Source organism: Neolamprologus multifasciatus, chromosome 8, assembly GCF_963576455.1.
Source record: "Neolamprologus multifasciatus chromosome 8, fNeoMul1.2, whole genome shotgun sequence".
Classification (NCBI taxonomy): Eukaryota; Metazoa; Chordata; class Actinopteri; order Cichliformes; family Cichlidae; genus Neolamprologus; species Neolamprologus multifasciatus.
Genome location: NC_140446.1, coordinates 580,184 through 606,234, shown reverse-complemented (window position 1 = coordinate 606,234; position 26,051 = coordinate 580,184). Strand labels below are relative to the sequence as shown.

General features: G+C 46.3%; 1 protein-coding gene across 1 annotated transcript in view; it reads right to left on the bottom strand.

Moving 5' to 3' along the window:
• Positions 1 to 794: 794 nt before the first annotated feature.
• The window catches only part of LOC146512036 (cGMP-dependent protein kinase 1-like), a 62,018-nt gene continuing 36,761 nt past the window's right edge, over positions 795 to 26,051 (bottom strand). The window contains exons 4-18 of the mRNA XM_085169872.1: positions 21,407 to 21,512; positions 20,571 to 20,634; positions 20,410 to 20,487; positions 20,228 to 20,322; positions 18,130 to 18,195; positions 13,829 to 13,903; positions 10,075 to 10,171; positions 6,965 to 7,104; positions 6,410 to 6,499; positions 5,990 to 6,131; positions 5,736 to 5,899; positions 5,535 to 5,657; positions 5,396 to 5,458; positions 5,210 to 5,276; positions 795 to 3,766 (exon numbers count right to left, since the gene is read on the bottom strand). Of these exons, the coding sequence (XP_085025998.1) occupies positions 3,668 to 3,766; positions 5,210 to 5,276; positions 5,396 to 5,458; positions 5,535 to 5,657; positions 5,736 to 5,899; positions 5,990 to 6,131; positions 6,410 to 6,499; positions 6,965 to 7,104; positions 10,075 to 10,171; positions 13,829 to 13,903; positions 18,130 to 18,195; positions 20,228 to 20,322; positions 20,410 to 20,487; positions 20,571 to 20,634; positions 21,407 to 21,512 (1,469 nt within the window). The 3' untranslated portion in view covers positions 795 to 3,667. The remainder of the gene's footprint in view (positions 3,767 to 5,209; positions 5,277 to 5,395; positions 5,459 to 5,534; positions 5,658 to 5,735; positions 5,900 to 5,989; positions 6,132 to 6,409; positions 6,500 to 6,964; positions 7,105 to 10,074; positions 10,172 to 13,828; positions 13,904 to 18,129; positions 18,196 to 20,227; positions 20,323 to 20,409; positions 20,488 to 20,570; positions 20,635 to 21,406; positions 21,513 to 26,051) is intronic.

Genomic DNA, 26,051 nt, shown 5'->3' with positions numbered 1-26,051 from the left:
TCACGTGTTTAATATTTCATACTGATTAGAAATCTGACAGCTGGAAGAAAACAAATCCACAACCTCAGGCGACAACACCCGGAGGTTGTTTCAAAATAAAAGTTGCAAAACCATCTCTTTGCTGTTCAGTTTCTGAGGTCTGTGGTTCGAGTCCGTCCTTCCAGCCCTGCCTTTCCTGACTTGTGATTTTAGAATGATATTTAATAATTAATGATGAATTTATTTTGGCTGAGATCAATAATTCAGCACTGTTTCACTAAAATCCATCTAGTTATTGTTCAAAGCAACAAATGTTCAGCTTCTTCACATTATAAATGTTACCTACATTTTTAAATTTGTATTTTAACTAATGAACTTTGCTGTTCATACATTTTATTTTGGCTTCCTCGTGCTTTGTAAATGTGATCTCTACCTGAATGTAATTCTCACTTTAAATAAAGATGTAATTTAACCCCGGATTCACATGTAGTATTCTTAATGGTTCATGCTGAGAACTTGGCTCATTTAATCCCACGATAACTGCCATGATGCCACGTCTCGCTTGGAAATCTCATCTTAAGGGTGTCATGAAGCGCTACGCTTGAAGGCTCATTTACCCCGGTGTGGACTCCCAAACACACAAGCACCATTGCGCCTCCTTCAGGTGTTTAAATGCACCAGTACCTGTGCACCCTCCTCACACTCCCATATTTCATGTTAATAATATATTTTATTGTGTTGTGGGCTGGAACAACATCAGAGTTTTGAATGTCATTTTCTTCTTTTGCTTCATTTTATAAATAAAAAAAAGAAACTTTGTTTTTTTTACAGCTTTTATTTTTTTAAACAGATCGAGCAGCTTTGGCAAAGAGTTTTTCTTTTAACAGTCATCACCGTAAAGCTTTCAGTCAGAAGGCTTCTTCAGCTACTGCAACAGCCACTGTAGCAAAGATAATAATAACAATAATAATAATAACAATAACAAACAGCTGAAAAAATCATCACAACACAATATCCCCAGTATATACAAATAAACCAATGACACTTGAGCTTCATCACACAAACACAAAGCATCATGACTTTGATATAAACATGAATATTTTTCCTTCTGGTCCAAATATGTGTCTTATTTATTTTGAGCATTTTATTGTCGTCGGACTCTGATCGTCCCCATCAGGAGTATTTTAGCTGTGTCCAGCAGATGGAGCCAGTCAGTCAGAGGAAACAGATATTTCTCCGTTTTGAGTAAAGTACGACCTGTGATTGAAAATTCTAGTTTGAGGTTTTTAGACTATGAAGTCCTCCTCCACTTCAAACTACTCAGATATAATCGGAAATTACTGATAATTAGCGAAGACTCCACCCCTCACTGGACTCCCACCTTCATGTTTTTCCACTGGAATATTTGCTGGAAAAGCCCAGCACAGGCTACTTTGTGGAAGTCTGACTGTGTGCTGCCCTCTGCTGGTGAAAACTGAACATACTGTTGTTGTCATGCAGAGCTCACAGACGTCACATCACTGATCATTCTACAGAAAAACCACAGCGAAATCCGACTGCTGAAGATAAAGACTTCGTAACAAACTGGAGACTGTTAGCTGCTTTTACAAAAGGCCACAAAAATACGTCATCAGTACAAATTTAAATTACTGCAAATTTGATCTTTTCATCTCATGTTTGGAAGCAAACAAACTGCAGACTCATCAACTCAACAATACTAGAGGTCCACTTTGTGACGGAGTTACTGTCAGCATGAAGACGTAACGGAAGCTATTTTTTCTCCACCTGTCCACCGCCAAGTCGTAGACGCGTCATCCTATCGTGTTCTGAACAAAAAGGTTTTGATGCATTGCAGAAAAATGGAAACACTCCAGAAACCTGCACAGTTTTAAACATCTTCAGACCAACAGCTCAGAAGAAATCAAAGCACGCTGTCTAATTCATGTCCAAAAAACATGGAGGAAGTCTCGGAAAATTGTTCAAAACATCAGTTCTCATGCAGCAATTCAAAGACTTACAATATAAAGAATGACAGAAAGGAAAGCTTAAAGAAGAAATGTTTGCATCACTACACCGTTATCCTTTGGGGGTGAAGATCGCTACTACGCCCAGCATTGTTTTCTTTCTATCCGTCTTTGGATCTGAAGTTCCAGAAAATGAAACAGGAAGTGAAGGCATCATGGTGACCTCAGGTTTGTGTGTTCGGTCTCAGTTTGTCTTTATTTCACTCGGTGTGGTTCATCACGCCGCAGAGGAACATAACCGTCCTCCAGCCCTCTGCGAGGGTCTCCAGAACCTTCCAAATCTACCACCTAATCAAACAGCAAGCAGTAGGAGAGTGAGCTCCCTCTGAGGGGGTCAAAGTTCAACTGTCAGTTATCAAGGCCACTTGAGAGAAGCACAAGTTTTCCACTTGTAGGAAAAGCAGGACTATGATGCCTTCAGTGTCTTCAGGAAGTATGGGAAGGATGACTCGACGTTGTTCTCGGATTGTGAAAGTGATGCAGGGGAAGTATGAAGGAGGGCTTTTGGTTTAAGTCCTCATTGGGTAACCTTGTGTTGAAGTTACTAAAAGTAATGATCATAAAGAACTCCTTCGGTCTGTGGAACCACAGTTGGTAATCAGGTTGGTAATCTAGCCTTGTTCATTGCTGCCAGAAACACTTTGGGATGATTTTGTTGACTGTCAAGACGTCAGGTATCTTTGATGAAAGCAGACATCAGATTTATGGTAAACATCACTTCCTGTGAAACGTGTCGGTTGAATGAGGATCCAAAAAGGCCTGTGCTGTGTCAGGAAGGAACATCCAATTATTTCTTCTGTATTGTGTGGATGAAGTTACTGCACAGTCTTGGCTGCTGTATACAGGCTGAAGGAGCAGCCGGTTAACGTAACGAGGAACTATGTGTTAATCAAACTCATTTCCTGATTTCAGAGGGCTGAAAAAAGTTGTTTTACAGCAACATATGGGACAGAAAATCTTGCAGCAGTAAACGGCACATAAAGATAGAGCTACGCAGGTCCTTGACTTCTGTTGGAGGGACATGACCAAAGTTCATCTGTAGCCAAACAAGGAATCAGGCTTCTTTGGGTTCATGAGATATTCAGAGGCATCACTGACGTTTTCTATGCCGTAGATCCTTTTTTGTAGCTGTGCCGTTAATCTCCCCGGGTCCCGACAGGTTTCTAAAAGCTGACATCATTTCTGTTAAAAAGTTAAAAACATGCTTTTATCTATTTGCTGAAAATCACCATCAAAGCAAAAGATGTTTGTAGGACTGACTTCGTGCCCTGAGTGCCTCGAGAAATCATCCTGCATTGTCTTAATATGAAAACAGAACAAACGTGTGATGTTAAGAGGCAGTTTGTTTGATGAACTGCTTCAGCTTCCAGCTCTCAGGTGTAATGGTGGGTCCCAAGTTCCTCCTGTTAGCAGAGACCAGCTTGACCAGTTCGACCGAGGAAAGGCCTGGAGTCCATTTCCCTTTATGAACTTCCATGCACTACTCCTCAAATCCAGCGTTTGACTCCTGGAAGTTTACAGCCATGCTTAGAACAACACAATCACTTCAGGTAGGATATTTCACCAAGATGCCCACGCAGCCTTTGTTCAGCCCGCTGAGAAGTCATCGTCTTCTTCATAAAGTGTCGAGCTCTGGGTGTTGGTGTAAACTGATGGCTGCCACTTTAGAAGTCATAGTCCCACCCAGAGTTGTCATCTGGCGGTGGTTCATCTGTGTCTTCAGGGAAGCTGTCAAAGTTGCTCGTATCGATCGGAGAGGAGACCTGAACAGAAGGTCAAACAACAAAACCCCTTTAAAACCTGCAGACCGACCAAAGCACATTTTGTTAAATCAAATGACTTTAAGAGTTTACACAGAAGTCACAACTTTACAGGGATGGAGAGAGAAATCGACCGAGAAGCTCGAGGTGACAATGAGGAGGACCTGTTTGAAGCTACAGGAACTCTTCACAACACATTTAACGTTGTGCCAGTTTGAATACGTGTAAGTTAGACCAGAAAAGCCGAGAGGTTCAGTCTCTGGAGCGCGTCCTGGTCCCATCTGGGTTCTTCCCGGTTGGACATGCACCAAATATAAATTTGCCTTTGATTACATTCCTTCATTCTCTTCAGTACTTTTTGTGAGAGACGAAGAAACAGGAAATGAGAGGAGTAAAATACGAGTGATATGTGCACAAAATGTCAAGACCCAAACTAAAACTGACCTCATGGCTGAGGGTCCATGTAAATATGGAGAGCTGTCAGTTTCACAGTGATGAGATGAACTCACAGGTCCGTTTATGAACTTTCATGGGTGGAATTCAATAATTTCACTTATAAACTTGTTCTAGCAGGGATGGTTGATTCTTTCATTTATTAGAGACCGAAATCATGTCCAACTACACATAAGACTTATTACCAGGGTGTCTTTGGTAAAGTGTTTTTATCTCAGTGAGGATAAAAATGTGTAAATAACCCTGAATGCTTTTCCTTGCACCTTATTTTGGCACTCATTGCTGTTTTCTACTACCAACTTCCTGTTCGTGTGTAGAAGCTTTTATTTTGATGGGACGATTTCCTGTAAAACTGTTTTTGGCGCAGTTTTCAGCGGCAGTCGCGGGAGTTTTGTGATGGCTTAACGGAGCCTGTGGAGATTTCTTTTGTCATTAGCAGCCCCCTTGATAGAGGCACAAAGTATGGTTATGATATAAATGAGGACACGTTTAGATGCTTTTGTGACAGAGGCTACGTTTGTTAAATGTTACGTTGAAACAAACTTCATGTTATAAGGTTTACGATTGTAAGAGTGTGGATTATTTTTGCTTACACGCTGTTTCTATGTGTACATCCCCAGCTCTTACGGTGAGATTGATGGTTTACTGCCATTAAACCTTCAAAACGTCATCAGTAAAGTGTCATCCTGCATTCGGGGGGGTTCGCTACAAAATGGTTGATTTCTAACACTACATATTGAGCCAGTCTACAGCACAAACAACATCAAATCAGATTTTTAGCGCGGGACAGAAGTTGATGGTCAGGATTCCTGCCTGTCATTAAGTGCCTCTGTGTCCGAGTGAAAACTACCATCAACTAAATCAAATATACATGAAGCTCCCAACATCAGGAGACAATCAAAATGATTTGTTGTTTTAAACTTTAAAAATCAGCAGGGAATCTTCAGGCTTTGACGATTCAAGAAGAAAAAGTGAATTTTTATTTCTACTCACATCTGGTGTGATGGGCGGAGTCAGCGTTCCTTTTCTTAGACCCTCCCAGTTAAAACCTTCAAACCACCTGAGCACGCACACACACACACACACACACACACACACACACACACACACACACAGGTGAGGGCTGATCCAGGTCAAAGGTCATCCTCATGCTTCATGTTTTGTGAGCAGCTCACTCACTTGTGTTTCTGGATGTCTTTGACTCCATTTTTGAGGTTTCCGAGTCTCTCTGAAGGATTGTCCCTGCCAGCACAGCTGTGGTTAGATACGTTTCCTGGAGATGAAAACAGTGAACTGCGGCTCAGACAGCGCCCCCTACCTGCAGAGCTTCTTGATGAGATTGGCGGCGTTCTTGGTGATTTTCTTTGGAAACTCGATCATGTCGATGCCTCTCAGGATGACATTGTAGGTCTTCATTGGATCTGGACCTGAAAACGGAGGGCTGGAGACACAAGCAGACACTGAACCACACACACAAAAGCAAAAAAATAAAACGTGCAGCACCGAGTTGGCTCCTCACCTGCCGGTCAGCAGCTCGTACATCAGAATACCCAGAGACCAGTAGTCAGCAGAGACGTCATGACCCTTGTTGAGGATGATCTCTGGAGCAACGTACTCCGGCGTCCCGCAGAACGTCCACGTCTTCTTACAAAAACCAATTTTCTTAGCAAAGCCAAAGTCCACCTGAAAAAAACAGGCCCAAGAGCTCCTCATGTGAATGTGATGACTTACGTCTGATTGTTCGTCAAAAATAAGGGAGGTGTTAGTGCGTACCAGCTTGGCGTATCCTCGGCTGTCCAGAATGAGGTTTTCGGGTTTCAGGTCTCTGTAAATGATGCCTTTGGCGTGCAGGTAGGCGAACGCTTCGACCACGCAGCCCGTGTAGAACCTGGTGGTGGAATCTTCAAAGGAGCCCCTGAAACGGAGTTTAAAGAGCTGTGACGGCGCTCTCAGCACGTCCTGAGCCTCTGTGACGACTCACTGACAGGTTTTAAAGGCTGCAATGTGCACGTTTCTTATTTGGGTTTTAGCCAATGAAAGGTCAGATCCTTCAGTCTGAGGTGACATCATCAGAAGTTTCGTCTCATGTTTCACAAATGACGGTTTCATTGATTTTGTTCTTCAAAGTTTCATGACTATAACTATTTTACTACATTTTATTAAAATATGATGAGAGTTTTGTGTGACGCGTACCGGTCTCTCAGTATGGTCCACAGCTCTCCGCCCAGACACGCCTCCATCAGCATGTACAGATATTTACTGTCTTTAAAGGTGCGGTACAACCTGAGCACAAAGAACAACAGCAGCTCATCTTTCTGACGGTTATGTGCAGCGTTGTGTTTATGTCCGTTTTTAAAAAGCCCACGAACATGAATGTTTTTCCTGGCCAGACTCTGCCTGTCTTACTTTTTACGAGGCTTCGTCTAGAAGCCAGAAACAGAAAGAAGAAATCTGATTCAAGGATTTTATTTTGTAAATCCAGACTTTTTTCTCACTGCAAATTTTCCACAAAGTTTATATATCAAAGCGCATGAATATAAATATTACACCAATGTTAAACTGTGGTCACGTGACTTTGATCGGCAGGTTGATGAGGTTTTTTTTGCCTGATATAAAATGTCATAAAACAATTAAGCGTTTTTGAATATTTTACTTAAAAATTCATCTTTGAATTAAAGTATGTATTGCAAAGCATCTTTCATTGTTTCCATCAAACACAAAGCCTCCAGTGACGGTTGTTGTGCCGACCTGACGATGAAGTCCGAGTGCGCCTCGGTCATGATGTGCTTCTCAGAGCGAATGTGCTCCTGCTGCCTCGTGTCCACGATGTGACGCTTCTTCAGGATCTTCATGGCGAACGTCTTTGCCTCTTCGCTCTTCAGCTGCACCTGAACAAACACAACGGGTCGTAGAGGGCGTAAAGAGCTAGCGACACAGCTAGATACACCTGCACCAGTCAAACCCAGGAAGCTTTATTTTCTCGAGGAGGTCCAACACTTCCAGAGATGGTGACGTCCCCTCTGGGCTAAAGTTAGAACAACTGAGATTCAGTCGCTGCGTATCGCACCACTTTCATAATTTCTCCAAGCTAAAAAAGCACGCTACTCTTGTTTTTGTTTTATTTTGAAAATCTTACTGGTCCACAGTCTTGTGCTCTCACATCTCATTTCATGTTTTAGATCATCACAAGTTCAATATCAGACAAAGACAACAAACAGTGTTTAAAAGATCTTTTCATTTATTCAGGGAAAAAGTTACCGAAGCACATGGATGGTCATACTGGTAATAACTGGTTGTGCCATGATCGGCAGCAAGAACTGCAATCAAGTGTTTGTGATGTGTGAGTCTTTCTCGTCACTGTGGGGAACTTTGGCCCCTCTTGTTGAATCCAGACATTTTGGAGGAGTTTCACGCCAAAACATCTCGTCTGATTTAAGTCCGGACTTTGACTCGGCTGCTCTAAAACCTTCATTTTGGTTCTGGATCATTGTCCTGCTGCAGAACCAAGTGCTCTTCAACATCACCAAACAAACTGATGGGCGGACATCCTCCTTCAGGGTTTTCTGGTCGGTTACGGCGAGCCGTCCTGGAGCAGAGCGGCCAGACCACCACACGACCACGACCACCCGATGTGACGGGACTCAGATCTTCCAGAACGTTCAGCTTCTGTCTCGTCAGTCCACAGAATATTTCCCAGAAGTCTCGGGAACCATCCAGATGTTTGTTTATACCTTTATTAGTCCCACGTGTGGGAAATTTGTTGTTACGGCTGCCGACCTCTGCCAGCGCCATCTTACCCTTCTGACCATACAGACATTACACAAACATCACATGGGGATGACCTCTGACCTTAACTGAGCCCAGTGACGCCTGCAGGCTTCTATTTAAGTGATTTCTTGAGTCAGCTCTCCACAAAAGGTCACAGTCAGAGGGCACAGAGGGCAGATTTAACGAGGAGGGCAGTCATTTTCAGACTGGTCAGGTAGATACGAATAAGCTTTATTTAAATCCTCATTTGAATCCTGTACTCTGTGCTGAGTCTAGTCTAATATTAAACTTGTTCGATGGACAGAGTCGGTGTTACAAATATGCAAACACAAAGACGAGCAGAGGTCCGATACTTTCCCTGCAGCTCTGTCGGGGGTCTGTCCCTCTGCTGGAAATCAGCTCTTCATTACATGTCGTAAACAGCGGAGCAGCTGCGTGGTGTCTCTGTGGCATCTGTGCCGTACGCTCTCGCTGTAAACACCTCGCTGTGTGCTGTTCATAGACGATGACACAATCCTCTATTCCTGGACCGATTCCTCAAATTACGGTCCTGACTTCTTACTCCGACATGTCTGAGAGGTCACCCCCTCCTCAGTAACCGACACCATCGGTGCTGACGGAGAAACAGCAGCAGCTGGAAGCTTTTTCACTCAGACAAACACGGGAAAACTTCTGATAAAGGACTGTTTAGCTGAGCTGCTTCCAGGGTCAGTCGGTCGTTCGTGACTTTAACAGCGTTCAGCTGCTCTGCACTGCTGATGGTTGGAAACTCGTGTTGTCCAACCTGTAAACTAAAGTCTTCTAACAACCTCAGGAACAACTGAAGGACTGAACAGAGTCACAGTGAAGACAGCGGTAAACTGAACGTTAGTATCATTTTGAAGTACTTCGTTTTCCTCTCTGATGCATCTGTGCAGTGCTTGGCTGGTTTCAGTGGGATGGAGGTCAGTCACCGTGGATCCATGTTCCTGATCCACGAGAATAAAGTGAAATCGAACACAAACAACTTTCCTGTTCTGATTTACGAGAACTCGCAGGTTGTGATAAATCTGAAGCTGTTTGGTGGGAACGCTGATGGCTCTGAGGCGTCACATGATTCGTAGTCTTTGCGGTGAGACAGTCGGGGGGTCAGAGGTCTGCTTTTTCCTTGGAGCAGAGTTACACTCCAAAAATATCCCCGGGGCAACGGTGGGAGACCCTGAGTGGGGATTCCTTCCTGCTTTTGGGCAAACCCTCCGCAGGGCTTCCCCTTCGACCTTTAGTACCTTCAGGCCCCGCCTCCTGCGGCAGAGAAACTCGACTCCCTGAGCTGCATTGCACCACCCGCTGCCTCCCCCCCCCCTTACATTTTTCCATCATCTCAAACCTTCTCACTATGACCTGTTTTAATCAGAGAAAGCTGTGGATGCATTTATGATGCGAGGCGCCCTGAGGCCGGGGTCACATGTTTGATACCTGACAGATTTATTATGACGGCAGGACGATGGCGACGCCGGACAGAAACTCTGAGGTTTCTGTGAACCTGCAGAGCCTGAATCACGACTCAAGTTTAAACTGATAATCACTCTTAAGCTGGTCCTGAATAATCATTAAAGTCTTATAACACCTGTTTGCATTATTAGGGGCGTGGCCTCTTTAACTGACAGGTGGATGGTGACACAGGTGCCTGTAGCTGCTAGCTTCACCTGAGCGGTACCTCTGGACCATGTTTGTGCTGTTGGAGCCTTTTTAATGACATCATGTGGCCAATAACATGGCTGCTGTGAGGTCACTGTACTAACAGACCAATTGAAGGCGGAGCTCCAGTTCAGGATTTTGGGGACATCATTGTGATAAAGCTGTCAGATAACGCTTGACACGAGCAAGCATTATCTGACTTAGAGCTCCGCCCTCTCGTCCACTTACTGATGGCTCCAAAGAAAAGGCTGACACAAACGTAGGTGACATCACTGACATCTGATCTGTGGTTTCCACGGAAACCATCGTTTTGTTGTGGCCCTCCACAGTGAGTCTGCATCCACACATTCAGATAAAACTACCTCCGCCTCTCAGTGATGCACAGATGAATCTACTGAAATGTCAGATCATACCAGTTCGACGCGTCCGAAGCCTCCGACTCCCAGCGTGTCGATGATGTTGAAGTCAGTGAGTTTCAGACCGGAGAAGAAGGCGTTCTCCGCCTCGTACCTGAAACAAAAACACACATCACTAAACACAGGACATCGATCCCGGGACAAAACACCGGGCTTCAGCTTCCCATGCTAAATCCTGTCTGGCATTCCCAACGAGGGACCTGGTTTTACCTGCAGCATCTGACCACGTGGAAGAATGGGAACTTCTTTGATGTCTGGATGGAGTACGAGATGATGGGGAAGGAGAAAGAGGAGGGAGGAGCAGGGAGGCTGGGGAGCCGCTCTCTCTGCTCCTTCCCTGGGACGGGAATCGTCTCTCTCATCGCCAAACTTTATTTGAACAGTGAATCCACTTGTTCAGGAATGTTGGTTTGGAATCATCCAGATGACGCTGACGGGAAGTTCGTAAGCTGCCCGACTTCTACGAGCCTGGAATCTGGTGTTGGTCAAACTACAAACGTGTGAACAAACAACTTCAGTCTTCACGAGAACGTTCGGCAAAGTGTCCGTAACAGAACCGTCTCAAAGGAAGAGCTCCACCTCCAGATTACATGGTGAGGACAGGAGCGGGCGTTGGAGGTCCGGTGGTACCACAGGTGTGGAGACTTCGCTAGATCCTCCAGCTCCTCGTGCATCAAGGTTACAAACAAACCTGAACCCTGTAGCGCACCGCGTGAATTCGAGGATCACCTCAAAGGAAAGCTCGGCACCTCAGACACACACAGATCCGGGATCTGGACTCCAACTTTGTGGCGTCTGATTTTAAAAAGCCCAACTGAGCATGCTCAAAGTGAAGTGTACGGAGGAAAGCCTCTGAGAGGTCTGCGTCTGCTCTGGCCGATCCCGCAGGGCGTAATGAGCTGAGAGGAGAACCTGCAGGAGGACGCTGCTGCTGCTCAAGTATTTTTAGCGCATGGAAACATTGCTGAGAGGTTCGCCTGTAAACGCAGCTCAGTCATTACAGGACAGACTGTCCCGACCTCTAAACCAGAGGACGCAAAAGTTCCAACTTCTCAGGTTGTTTAGGCGCTCTGCCCTTCACCCGTGGGGCGAGCCTCGCTTGTCTGCCAGATTTGAATGAAATATGCTTCTGCAGCTGTGCTGTTGTGTAAACAGGGACCTGACTAGTTCCTGGAAGCTGTGGAATCAGATTACGGCAGAAACAGAAGCTGCTGCCGGTCGCTCGGGACGAACAACGCAAACACTCTAAAATTAGTGCGAGGTCTTAAGTAAGAGATTTACTGTTAGAGCTCGCAGCCAGGATCAAATCCTACCTTCACCCCGCTGACGTGCCCTTGAGCAGAACACTGAACACACAGGATGAGAAACGCTCAGTTTAAAGTAGAGCTGGTGTCCCGCTGCAGAACAAGGTCTTTATAAGTATAACTGCGTTTGATCTCTATTAATATTTACAGTAACAATGAATTTATAGATACTTAGCTGTATTTAGTCTGGTAATGGAAAGAAGCACCTTTATTCTCTGATAAGAAGTAAAATAATGTTTGGTGATTAAACGATGGCGTAAACAGAGTACGAGCTCAGCGGCTGCTCTGCATCAGATAAAGAAGGATTATTTTACTGTGAGGTTCATGCTAAGCTGCTCTCATAGACTAAGAGGAAGCTTAACATCATCTTTAACTCATGGATGGATGAACTATTTTAAAGTGCTTTATGAATAAAGATGGATTGGTCCAGTGGACATCTGTGCTTTGGTCTGATGAGTCCAATTTTGAGATCTTTGGTTCACGTGCTGTGTCTTTGTGCGACGCAGGAAAGGTGACCTGATGGTCTCTGCACAGTTCATGCATGTAGCGTGTGCAAAGCAGTAAGCGCGGCTGATTTGAAGACTCTAAGATATAAAACATGTTTGTTGTTTCATGTTTTGTTCGCTCATAATTGCACACGTGTTGATTCAAAGCTTTGATGCCTTCAGAGAATCTGCAACGTGAACAGTCGTGAAAATAAAGACAGAACATTAAACGTGTCCAAACCTCTGACTGCTGAACGACACCAAAGCACAACAACAGTTTATACAATCAAACGTGAGCAAAGTTTTACTTTGAAAACTGAGAAATGCACGCAGTGTTTCTATGGTAACAGCAGTCATGGTAAACTGACAGCAGCACACCTGTGTGAGTCTATGTGTGTGTGTGTGTGTGAGTCTGTGTGTGAGTCTGTGTGTGTGAGTCTATGTGTGTGTGTGTGTGTGAGTCTGTGTGTGAGTCTGTGTGTGTGAGTCTATGTGTGTGTGTGTGTGTGTGTGTGTGTGAGTCTATGTGTGTGTGTGTGTGTGTGAGTCTGTGTGTGTGAGTCTATGTGTGTGTGTGTGTGAGTCTGTGTGTGTGTGTGTGTGTGTGACTCTGTGTGTGTGAGTCTGTGTGTGTGTGTGTGTGTGTGTGAGTCTATGTGTGTGTGTGTGTGTGTGAGTCTGTGTGTGTGAGTCTATGTGTGTGTGTGTGTGAGTCTGTGTGTGTGTGTGTGTGTGTGACTCTGTGTGTGTGAGTCTGTGTGTGTGTGTGTGTGTGTGTGTGAGTGTGTGTGTGTGAGTCTATGTGTGTGTGTGTGTCTGTGTGTGTGTGTGAGTCTATGTGTGTGTGTGTGTGTGTGTGTGTGTGTGTGTCTGTGTGTGAGTGTGTGTGTGAGTCTATGTGTGTGTGTGTGTGTGAGTCTATGTGTGTGTGTGTGTGTCTGTGTGTGTGTGTGTGTGTCTGTGTGTGTGTGTGTGTGTGTGTGAGTCTATGTGTGTGTGTGTGTGTGTGTGAGTCTATGTGTGTGTGTGTGTGTGTGAGTCTGTGTGTGTGTGAGTCTGTGTGAGTCTGTGTGTGTGTGTGTGTGAGTCTATGTGTGTGTGTGTGTGTGAGTCTGTGTGTGTGTGTGTGTGTGTGTGAGTCTGTGTGTGTCTGTGTGTGTGTGTGTGAGTCTGTGTGAGTCTGTGTGTGTGAGTCTATGTGTGTGTGTGTGTGTGTGAGTGTGTGTGTGTGTGTGTGTGTGTGTGTGTGAGTCTGTGTGTGTCTGTGTGTGTGTGTGTGTGTGTGAGTCTGTGTGAGTCTGTGTGTGTGAGTCTATGTGTGTGTGTGTGTGTGTGTGTGTGTGTGTGAGTCTGTGTGAGTCTGTGTGTGTGTGTGTGTGTGTGAGTCTATGTGTGTGTGTGTCTGTGTGTGAGTCTGTGTGTGTGTGTGTCTGTGTGAAGCAGATTTGTTCCTCGATGACGTTGTGGAGTCTTTACTGTAAAACTGCTTCTTTGCTGATTATTCTTTTCAACAGGAACATAAAGACGTTCAGATGGAGAGCCGTACTGAGCATGTGCAGAGTAAGTTACTGTAGCTCATTTCTGATTGGAGGAACTGAGGGCGTGGGCAGTAAAGAGTGAGCAGTCGTGAGCGTCGCATCGGCTCGACGTCTTCAACCAAAGAGCTCAGAGTTCACACAAACGAGCGATTTATGCAGGTTTAAGGAGAAAGAGAGCGAGGAGTCATGTGACCTGCTCGGCCTGTGCGTCTTATATAAGCCGGTGTCCGGTTTCTGCTGCAAACATACGTGAGCGTGTTGGAGGAGCACAGACGGCGGGTGACGACACGTTCAGTACCAGCTGATTCAGAAAAGTCTGACATGTAAAAACAGAAGCTGAATATTTCCTCTGAACCACTTTGACGTGAAGTAAAACCTGAGTGTGCAGGACTCTGGCGAGGCTGTGTGAGTGTGGCACACCTACTTGGCTTTGAGTTCAGCGTCCTCGTAGCCTTTATTGGAGACGTCGTCCAGGCCACCAATCAGATGCTTGAATGAGCTGAGAGGGAGGTGGAGAGAGCAGCCAATCAGAACACACCATTCAAGATGTTTTTCCATGTTCATGCAAACGTGCCTTTGCTCCTGTTTATCTGGCTGACTCTGGTAAATGTGGGCAAACTGGTGGACTCGCTCATGTCGAGGAACATGTGAAATATAGGAGGTTGTTTATAAGCTACTGATGGGACATTTAAGCCTGTTGCTACGTGGTTGCTAAGCAACTTAAGGACACGCTACCTGATACAGACGCGAACCTTCAGAGGCCTAAGATGTACCTGTGTACCAGATTTGGTTGCTGAAGGCCTGATGGTGTGGGAGGAGTTTACAGACAAAGAGATGACCTACGTGGGTCTGCTGCGCGGATTCTAGCGCCCCCTATGGGTGGCACACAAACAAGGACCCAGTTTGAGGAGCTGAGAGCTGTGGATACCAAACAAGGTTCAAGTGGGACAGTTTACTGCAGAGTCAGTGCTGCAGTCAGACTGTCAGTAACAGGAAAGTGACTGACACTTCCTCCTCCTCTCTGTGGTGCGTTCACGGTGCACATGTCAATAAAGTGGGGGCTGTGACTCTACGGGGGGGGGAGCGATGAAGAGCTGTAAGGACTGCTCAGCACCAATTTTAACCTGCAATGGTATTTAAAGGAGGGGCAAATTTAAAGATCTCAAAAAACAAGCTGAAGTTGAATATTGTTGTTAAAAGGTTGGATGAAAGTATCAGGTTCACTCTGCAGGTCTTGATGCTCAAATCTGATTTTTTGATCTTCTCTATGGTCTTAAAATCTGGGAGCTCGGCCATGCTTCACTGCAAATTCACTAAATGTTGTCCTTGGTGTGAGCTTCGCCTCCTCCATCATCCTCCTGAACTCATCTTGTTCTCAGCTTGTTCTTCTTCTCCTTCCTTTCCTCCTCTGCTCGTGTCTTCACATATTGATCTGATTTTTTTGTCTGCTCGTTCACACTACAAATAAAATGCGACAGCAAACGCGCTCTAGTGTGAACGCTCAAAGCGGCGCATGCGCAAAAGAAGACGTCACACGACGCGCTCTGTTTAGACCCAGACCAACAGTATGTTTGACTGATGGCTTTAATATAAAGACTTGTTTCCGACCTTGCGTTTCCCAATTTTCCTTTAAGTTGTAAAGTTATTTTGTTATTTACATTTGGCCTAACAATGATCCTTATTGCTGTTGCTTCTCCAACGTTGTCTTCCCAACAGTTTCACTGGATGGTCAGGAAGCGTTCACGATGTCTTCTCCGGCGCTGATAATCAGCGACTGTCTTGTGTCGGTGACGTAAAAGACGGATTTAATGCGACGTGACCATCAAACAGCAGCTTTCTGAAACATCAGATATGTATCGGACTCAGCACCACATACGAAAGTGACCCAGATCAGATTTGAAGGGACGCCTGCAGCGTGAACGCAGCCTTAGTCAGTGTTGTCGAGGTTCGAAGAACAGAAGGACTCGCAAATAAGCAAGAATAAACTAAAACCACACTTTAGCTCATGAACATCATCCAAAACATTCAAGCAGGCAAACAAACGCTGATAAACAGACACTGTGACACGGACTCAGCAGAGAACAGAGGGAACTAAATGAAAAAGACCTCGACGTGTACAGGAAGCACAGAGACCAGCGTAAAGCACCAGATCAGTGACTTTAATCCAGCGTTGTTTAAATGTCACCACAGAGTCGCCCCAGAGAGCTTTTACTGTAACAGAACTCATAGAGACCTCGAACACGCAGAGCTGGTTAGTTCACAGCCGTGTGGTGAGGTCTGCAGTGATGCCTTTAAACTTCACAGCGTGGAGGTGCTGCAAACCAGCCACCACAGCTCAGCTAGCAGCTGGTCAAATCCACAGAGGTCAGCTGATCACAGCTGCAGAGGAAGTCTACGGCAGCTCGTAATACAAATTACGACTCATTTCTAAGAGGGGCTTTCCCCACGCTTAAAGCCCGCTGCGACGCAGGAGAACCTGGCAGAGGACGCCCTCTGACCTGAGATCAGTCTCAGTGCTCCATGGTGAAGGACGTCTGCGGGACAGACTCACATCCTGTGTGAGCGCTTTTACCTTCACGTTAGGACAGAGGCTGAGGATCCGCACAGGGAGGACTCGTTCCCTTCACTGTTTCCTTGTGTGGGAATAAACGCTGTGATACTATCACACGGGTCCATGCTGTGAGTTTAATTAAAAGAGGAAATAAATAGAGAACATCTGTCACACCTGAGGTCATACAGCAAACATAACTGTTGATCATGCAGTTGTTCCAAACTTCAGATTTAATTTGCATCCTTTTAAAAGAGGCTGTGAGGTGGGAACATCTCATTAGTCGTCCACCTGCTGCCTGCACTCCGCTCTTCTTCTGCCTCTTCCTCACCGCCAACGTTCCCTCTGATGTTTCATGTGTCTGAACACACAAACTCCCTGAGCTTGGACCACTGTGAGCGACAGCAGACGTGTGCACTGTGGTCACGCCAGCATCCAATCCTCCAAGTTACATGTTTATTAAAGTAATCTAATTACAGCATTTATGTTAGACTACTTTTAATTTACTGCTTTAACCCACTTACAATGAAAATGTAAAAAATCTTGTTCACGACCTGTAGCATGTTCACACTATTGACTCCAATTCTGAAAACACAACTGGGCCTGAAGCTCGGTCCTCTCTGGCACAGCTGGCTGCCAGCAGAGCCCGCGGGCACGCCACTGCAGCCCCCTCCGGCCTCTGCTCCGTAGCTGCTGGGTGACCTCTCGTCTGGGGCTCTACTCAGCTCTTCCCAGGAGGGTGGCACGGTTCCCCCCTGGTGCTCCTCCTTGGGTTCTTGTACTCTGGGGCTTCTGGTTGTCTGGGGCCTGGATCTCCTCCATACCAGCTTCATGCCCTGGGGGGCGGGGCTATGGCTCCCCACACTCCCTAGCAGATTGTTACATGGAGAAACCTTTGGAATACAAGCGTGCTGATCCACACAGGTGTTCACAGACGCGAACTACACCTTTCTTGGCTGCTGCCTCAAAGCACATTGTGCGCTGTCAATCTTGCGTGCTGCACAATAACATTTAATATTTAGTATCTACTGTTATCTACTGTTAGCTAGTTTATTGTGATGGTGTTGTTTTTATTATGTTGCTCTTGTTTGTTTTCTTCTTCTCTCAACAGGTGATCCAGGTGTTTTCTTTTTTCTTTTTTTTCTTTTTTGTTTGTTTGTTTACGTTTCTTTTTTCGCACTCCCCTCTGTTTGTCTCTCTCTCCCTCTTTCTTTCATCCTGTCCATGAGTCATGTCTGTCCCATTTGTAACAACTGAAAACAAAACAAAATAAATACATAATTATAATAAAGGTCAATCAAATGGACCAACATGGCAAGGCCATGATGATCCACTTGGCCTTTCTTGGCCTTCAGACAACAATTCTGATGCTAAAGATCCAAACGAGACAGACAAAAAAAAAGAATTAACTCCACCCGATTATGGAGCCACTGAAGTCCGTGTGGGGTTCATGCCATCGTGTGTCTGTGTCCTGTTAATCAGACAACACGAAGCTTGTCAAGCATCGTGTTTGCACATGTGCATTTTCGATGAACCTCTGGACTTTGATGGAGGCTGATGGGAGATTAGCGTGTAGCCAATCTGTCGCTAAGCTCTGCTTTCACTGCTCTGACATCAGTACGATCTGCACTTTGTGTGCAAACACAGCCAGCGTTAGCAGGTAAACAATCACTTTCATTTATCATGAACCACCTCAGCCAAATAATGAGCTAATTCATTTAGCACCTTAGTGCTGAAAGCTTTAATTATGGGGGTTTACTTTCATTTCATGACAGAAAGAAAGAAATCATTTGTCCCACACGGCGCTTCTTTGTCTGTAAGTTCCTGCTAATCATCTCCACCAATGGGGATAAAAATCCCCCAAACTGCAGTCAGACTGTTTAACACCTGTGTGCTCATTTAAAAATCAGCACTTTGTGTTTGTTTTTTCTCTTTGAGCTCATTTTATGGAAGAAAAGAAAAGTAAAGAGCTTCATATGCTGCGCTGTGTGTGTAGTTAGCTGTGAGGCCCAGCAGGGGGCAGCAGCAGCTTCACTCTGTGTGTTTAAACAGTCAGACACAAAGTGAGGACGCTGTGAAGGAGGAAACACGGCCGACAGGTTCACCTGCTCAGGTGACACACGAGCGCAGCACGCACAGGTGAGCTGAGTCTGAGTGAACAAGATGTAACGACTCACTCTCTGTCGATGACCAGGCAGGTGACCGGCTCCGTGGCAACCACGTTGGCTGTTCTGACATCCTCCCTGTGGACCACACACACGCACACACACACACACGCACACACACACACACACACACACACACACACACACACACACACACGCACACACACACACACGCACACACACACACACACACACACACACACACACACACACACACACACACAGGTTATGCTGAGGCTCCGAGACTGCACCAGTGTAATGAAATATGAATGAAGTGCTGTTTTCCTGCACGAGCACTGCTTTCAATTCGACTCGCAGATCCTTTAAAGGCATCTGTCATGGAGGAGACCTCGCTCTGCTCCCAGGCAATCATGGGAGCGTGACACCTCAAGGCTCAAGGCTAACGAGGGGGAAATGGATGGATCGGTCATGCAGAGCAGACCCTGACAGACCGAGTAAGAAGCTTTTATCGCGGCTCGGGCTGCTTCATACTGCTGCTGGACTCCTGACTGCAGCTCACAGCCTTCCTCACGTTCAGCAGCTGCTTCCCCCTGAACATCCATCAGGCCAGACAGCTTCGTGTCCTGCTGCTTGCTGAGGTCAGTCGACCGGCAGGTGCTGGTGCTTCCTGATTGGTTCTGGGATGGCCGCCCGCTCCCTAACAGGGTTCAGGTCAAGAAGGAAAACACACCTGTTCTTGTTCATCACTTGAGCTTCAGGTTCGGTTCACGTGTTAATGTGGAAACCAAACCATTGTTTTCCTGCTCACTGAACATCTGAACACCTTCAGCTCACCTCCATCTTTAAACCCTTTCACTCATGTTGCTCTCCCTCTGACCTCTGACACTCGTCTCCACCCACTCCACCCTGCACCACTTCTTTGACCCCTGGTACTTGAACCCATCCAGCTCCACCACCTCTCATCTGTCTTTTTCTGGATTTTTATGAAATTTGTTGCTTGTGGACTTTTGATTTATGAACATATTTCCCAAATATTCATGTTTGAATCTTTTTGAGTTTGTGCTTCGTGGTAAATAACACGAACGGGGCAGAACGTCTCCACCCTCCCACAGATGGAGTCTTTCAGGGTTCAGCGTGCAGCTCAAAGACGCTCAAAGGGAATCAAACCGACGACCTCGGGCCACAAATACCCAACAGGTGAGAAAGCTTGCACCTTTATTTCTTTTGGTTTTAAAAAGGTGAAGCTCGCGCTGTGTTGGGTTGGTCCACATGACGGAGCGATGCAGGAGAGTCCTCCGAGGTTGAACGTGGACTTTGGCCTGAGGTGAAGCTGCAGCGTGGCCTTTGATTCAGCCTCCTGCTGTCTGAATAAATGAGTCAGTGTGAGCTCATCCTCCTTCCAGCTCTTTACAGAAAAGCTCTGAGAGGCGCTCACTCTGACACTCGCAGAAGGGCCGGTGTGTAAACGGCGCTCCGCGGGGAAACAGAAACACTTCAAACCAATTAGCAGCAGTTGCGATGATGGCAGGAGGTTAGCAAAGCGCACACATGTTCCGACTTCACATGTGCGGACTCCGACACGCCTCATCTCGCTCCACCTCGAAGCTTCTGAGCCGCCAACGCCAGATTCTCCTGCAGGTGTTTTAGCTGAGACGAAATCTGTTTGGACCGGACGTCCACATGCTGCAGCCGGTCCTCACGAAGATGGGAAACAAGTGTCCCATTAAAGTGCTCCCGGTGACCTCATTTCCTGTCAGACTCACTCAGAGACGGCGTTATGAGAAGTATGTCCACCCTGAATGACCTTTCACCTGTGCAGGTGCAGCCCACAGAATCCTAAACATGTCGGTGACATCATCATCCTCCCTGCAGCGCCACCATCTGGACACTGATTCTGCTCCCTCCCACCTCCCATCTCACATCGCCCTCAGTCTAAAACCAAACGTTTTAGCCACTCCCCCCTTTTCTGACTGGCTGCCCCTGACAAACAGAAGGTTTGATGAACTGTCAAAAACATTTCCTTTTGTCCGTGTGAGCTGACGTCTTTCAGGGCCGTCAGAGTGAACTGAGCCGCACCTTCTGATCTTCAGAGCGAATTTTAAACCAGCCTAACGTAATAACACAACATATTTGGGTCACGTGACCTTACCCCTGTAGTGCTCTCTCTCCAAACCAGTCTCCCTTGACGAGCTCCCTGAGGTGTATCGGCTGCTGGGTGGCTGAATCCCCCTGGGTCACATTCACCTGTGAGGATGTATTGGAGGAGGATGAGCGGGCAGATCAGTCATTAGGAAACGAATGAGAGGAAGACGAAGAGGAGGATGAACTGACCTTCCCTTTGCTGATGATGAAGAAGGTGTCTCCTCGGGCTCCCTGTCTGATGATGTACTCTCCATCCGAATAATGAGTCTAAACCCAGAAGACAGCGTCTGATTGGAGTATTTACAGGGCCACTCCCACAGAAGAAGACGAGGGGGCGGGTACAAACTCACCTCCTCCATGACATCCGCCAGTTTGCTGAGAGTTTCCTCGGGAAGACTCTGGAAGGTGGGAACGCTGCAGACACAGACAGGAATGATTCAAACTTAAAAGTTTGTTGTGAAAAGATAATAAATACGAGATGAATCGAGCCACGTTCCTCCTCTGAGCTCCTCCTCGTCTGACCAGAGGACCAATAATGCAACTGTGAGTAACCACTGTGGAGGGACGGTGAGGATTTGTGACATATACAAATGCAACGATATGTTTGTACTGACGGTTCGACTGAGCATCGAACGGTAACTTCAGGTCGGCGTTCAGAGTTCACGGGCGTAAAGCTGCGTATTTGTGAAGCAGCACAAACTTTTAATCTTCCCAGCTGAGCAGCTTCTGATCGATCAGCTGATTCAAACAAACTTAAAGTCTGTAAAACGGCCCAGAAGACGAGAAGACGATCACGTTATGAGACTCTTTCTGTTTCTCACTGATGTTACAGTATATATTTATATTATCACATTTATATTGTTCATAATGCGAATATTATTACAACCTGAATTGTTCAGGTAAATATATCAACATATTTATTCCATTTTAGTTTTGAAATGTTCTCATTTATAATGAATGAATGTCTCACAGGAAACAGCTGCTGGACTCTTGGTTGGTGTCCTTCCACATCTGTGCACAGCTGTGTTGAAGTATTACCTACATGTGCTTTACTTTCACTGACTAACAGACTAACAAATAATAAATATAATTAATAAACAAAATAAGCTTTATAAGCCTGAGAAGGTTTCTGGGTTTCCTTGTAAAGCTTTTCCTAAACTCTGCGGCATTGATGGCAGTTTCTCACCTCTTCAGGAAGTCCATGTACTCGGCGTGTTTGATGAGTCCGGTTCTCATCATGATGGTCTGGAAGCACTGCCGGTCGATGGCCCACAGCTTCACATGGGTCAGAGCTACGAAACACACATGTAGCATCATGAGCATCGACAGCTCCGCGTCACTTTCACTCAGTTAAAGGAAACATGCTGAAAGGATGCAGAGAGAAGGATCTGTGGCTGCTGTGGAAACACATGACGACCTCCAGTGTGTACAGCCAGTGATGGTGTGTGTGGTCTGAAAATGACACACACACGTGATGAAAGTTTTGTGTCAAACAGTCTGCACAGAAATTTCTTCATAACAATTTTTATCCAGAAATCCCCGAGGCAAAGTTGTTGCTTAGTAACATGAACCATTACAGCTGCTAAAGTCCAGCTCGTTAACTGCAGCACGAGCATTAACAGCGGCGTGCACATTAACAGCGGCGTGCACATTAACAGTGGCGTGCACATTAATAGCAGGTGGCTGTTAACAGCGGCGCGCTCATCTACAGTGAAGCGCACATTTACAGCGCCATGCTTGTTAACAGGAGCACGCTCATTTATAGCGGCGTGCTCGTTAGCAGCGGCGTGCTCGTTAGCAGCGGCGTGCTCGTTAGCAGCGGCGCGCTTCATTTGGTTAACAGATTTCAGCTCTTTAAAAGTCACATCTCTGACTCGTGTTTTAACAGGAAGTCTTTGAGCTCATTAAACACAGTTTGTCTGCTCGTTACCAGCAGAGCGTTTCAGAGTGCATCTCACGTCCTCGACTCCAATTAGTCGCGATTCGATCCATTAATGCTGAATATCTAACAGATCTAATGCAGCCTGAAGGAAGTGTTTGTGCCTGAGATGCTCGGTGCTGATAGTAAAAACGATTACACCTGGAGACGACGACAAACAGCTCATAAATGTGATGCCGTTTATTTGTCAGGGACTGCTGGATCAGATTGACTTATGCTCATTATAAAGGTTCACTCTGAGTTACAGAGAGCAGAGGACACTACCAGAGAGAGCACAGTCATTTCAAACGGGCCAATCACTGTGTAGGACTGGGTCCTTTTTGTCTGGAGTCTCAGATCTGCGTGCTGACATCAAAATGACGCAGGTTTGATTCCCCAGACAGTCGTAATGTTGAGCCAATGAGAGGAGGACAGAAACGAGGCAGTAAGCGATACTCTGATATCAGCAACCCGCTGCTGTGATCAGTGTCTGAGGACCAGCAGCTGCCAGGTTTTACGTCTGAGCAGCAGCCAGAGCAGCTGTGTTTGAACCTGGACACATCGTTCAATCAGATCAGGTCAGATATGCAAAACTCTGACACAGGAAACTCTGACACAGCTCACGCACCTGATCTGGTGTAGTTGGTGTAGTTGGTGTAGTTGGTGCGTGGTGGTGGGTCGTATGAGTGTTCAGGTTACTCTAGGGGTCGTGGGAGCTCACGCTGTCAGTGTGGATCAGGACGCTTTCAACATGTAATCTGTTAGCCATCCCATAAACTCCAGCACTGATGCTGAGACCGAGGCGGTTGCCATGGGTACAAGTCATCCACCTGAAGTTGCTGGCAGTTACCGTGGCGATGCAGAGACTTGCTCAAACTTCCTTCGGTGTAATGAGCGGAGGTGTGAGGAAACACGAGCACACAGGGAGTCTCACTCCTACTCCCACACCACTCGCTCTGCTTTCCACCTTTAAATACTATCTTTCTGAGACTAACAAATAAATTATATATTTAAATAGTAAACACACAATCTTTGTTTCTGTAAGTTTGTGATTAATAGTCTAACTGTTTACATGGCTTCTGGAGTTAAGAAGCTTTGTGGCTCCTGGACGCTCTGTTACCACAGTGACCTCACAGCAGCCATATTATTGGTCACATGATGTCATTAAAAATGCTCCAAAAGGCTGAAGCAGCACAAACACGGTCCACAGGTCCAGTGCAGCCCAGCAGACAGCTAGCTGCTACAGCCACCTGTATCACCTGTCAATCAAAGAGGCCACGCCCCTTAAAAAGCAGACAGCTGAGTTAAAAAACAGGTGTTATAAAGGATTAAATGATCCATAGAGACCAAACATTTTGTGCATCAGGCTGTAAACATGTTTATTTTAACATGGGACTCCATGGGCACGGACTCACTGCTGCCCCTGCTGCATGTCGGAGGAACTGCAGGTTGTTGCTTCAGCGCTGACTTCATGTTTCAGCTGCAGAACCTGAAACTCAGACTGATGATGAGCTGGTGCATTACACCACATTACCTTCTCTGTGGTGGTGTCTCAGTTGCTGTTTGGCCATTACTCTTTATTACTTTTTCCACTGCTTTATGACCTGCTGCCTGTTGCTATGGAGATACCAAGTGTTTCTGTAACCACGGAAACAACGGGAGACCCTCAGAGCAGCAGATACGACGGTCTGAGCGGAGTTTACAGTGCGAGTGTGATGCAGGGGGGCGGACGGACTGTTATTAACATCTATTTATAACTAACCAGAGTGAACATCAGAATCCCTACAGTGCGTGTGCTGTAAAGGTCAAAGGTCAGAGTTATTCATATTCAGAAGCACCTTCAGTCAGGTCAGGACCACAAACAGCTACAGAAACACTCTCAGGCTGTTTGTTCTCAAAGGGCCGGAGTCTCTGTGTGATTCCAGGGTGGTGTGATTCCAGGGTGGTGTGATTCCAGGGGGGTGTGATTCCAGGGTGGTGTGATTCCAGGGTGGTGTGATTCCAGGGGCCCATGTGATTCCAGGATGGTGTGATTCCAGGGCGGTGTGATTCCAGGGGGGTGTGATTCCAGGGGCCCATGTGATTCCAGGGTGGTGTGATTCCAAGGCGGTGTGATTCCAGGGTGGTGTGATTCCAGGGTGGTGTGATTCCAGGGCGGTGTGATTCCAGGGTGGTGTGATTGGCCTGCTTGCTTGACACCTGAATGATTGACGTTTCTGATCCACCTGATAACAGGAAGCAGGCTCAACTACAACTCTGAGTTTGTTGACCCTGAGCTGAGGGAAGCTCAGGTTTGCTGTCCCAGGAGCAGCGTTAACTTCAACTCTGAATCAGTTACCGTGGAAACGTACTCTGCGGACTTATCCATTTATTTCCTCAGCAATGACGTTGCTGTCAGAGTGAATTCCTCTGCAGAGGCTTCTCCAAACACGCTGTTTACGGTTCAGTTTCAGTGTAAGGACAGAGGCAGCCAGTCCAGACTTTCTGTCTGCTCCTTTGATACTGTAGAATCACTGTGAAATCAAACTGACGTGTCTAACGCACTAATCACATGACCAAAGCTCACCTGTCACAGGTGAGTATCTGAGAGGAGGCGAGACTTTAAAACTGAAGCAAATGTGATTAAAGTGAGTTTTTAAAAGCAGCTGCAGTCTGACTGTAATCTGATTTCATGTTCACATGTGTTCACACATCTGGATCAGAGTCTGAAAATCACCTAACCCCCTCTCATTCAGTCGACTCTGAACTGAAACTCCAGCAGGTCCACAACAGATCAGGATCAGGATCAGGCCTGGATGCTGCTTCGATCCATCCTGGACCTGTGGATACTCAATCCTCACTCTTCCAAAACGATCCTGAAATATCCAGAATCAAAGACTGATTACAACAAACTGCAGTCTCAGCAGTTTTAATGTTTGCGCACTAAAAGGTTTTTCACAGAGACACAGACAAAGTAAGGATGAACTGATGACATTTTTAACAAACTATCGCCTCCTTTAGCCCCACCCCCTGCATACACCCACTGAACCTGCTGTAGTCCACGTGTCCACCACAGCAAACATCTGGATCCGCCACACCGTCGGCTCCAGACCACAGCTGGAAGTTTGTCGTGCTGTAAAAACTCTGTGGAGCGTTCAGCGTGTGCTGTCTGCAGGGAGAGGAAGTCTGAACATCAACCGCAACTCTGACAGCAGCGTGCGTGTGTGTGCGTGTGTGTGTGTGTGTGTGCGTGCGTGTGTGTGGACCTCCAACTTTTTGTCGGGCCTTCCTGGTAGACCGCTTGCTGAGCAGCAGTTGCCAGGCAACACCATCCGGTCAGGCAGTGAGCTAAGTTTTGGCATCCGTGTCTCTTGGCAGCAGTGTTGGGTTCGAGGGGATTCGTTTCCATTTGCAGAAGCTTTCTGCTCGTTATCTTCACGCTCACACGGAGCTGCAGCTGCAGTTTATCTGCTTTAATCCTCTGCTTTTACACCACACGTCAGCACGCTCTGCAGCTGTGCTTCAATTATTCACAGCAGTTTATTACACAACACAAAACAGTCGGCTCTAATGAAGACGCTTCAGCGAGAAGGTAAACCAAGCCGACATCAAATGTGCTGCTAAAAGGAAGTTCAGAGCTTCCTACATGAGGAAGAAATCCTCAAGGGTTCGCTTGGAAATCTTCAAAGAAAACGATTCCAGAAACTCTGAAGATCAAAAGTGCTCGGATAAAGTTTGGAAAGCCAACACGGACAGCCAGCGTGTCTGTGCATCAGCAGGTTTACAACCATCTGCGTAACAGAGTGAGCTCCAGCTGTCAGGTCTCCACAGGTTTTTACAAAAGTCGAAAACACAAACCAAACATCTTTGATCAGCTGGGTGTGAGAGCGTGTTCCCTGTTTTGATTTGAAGCTGCTCCACAGCCACACAGACC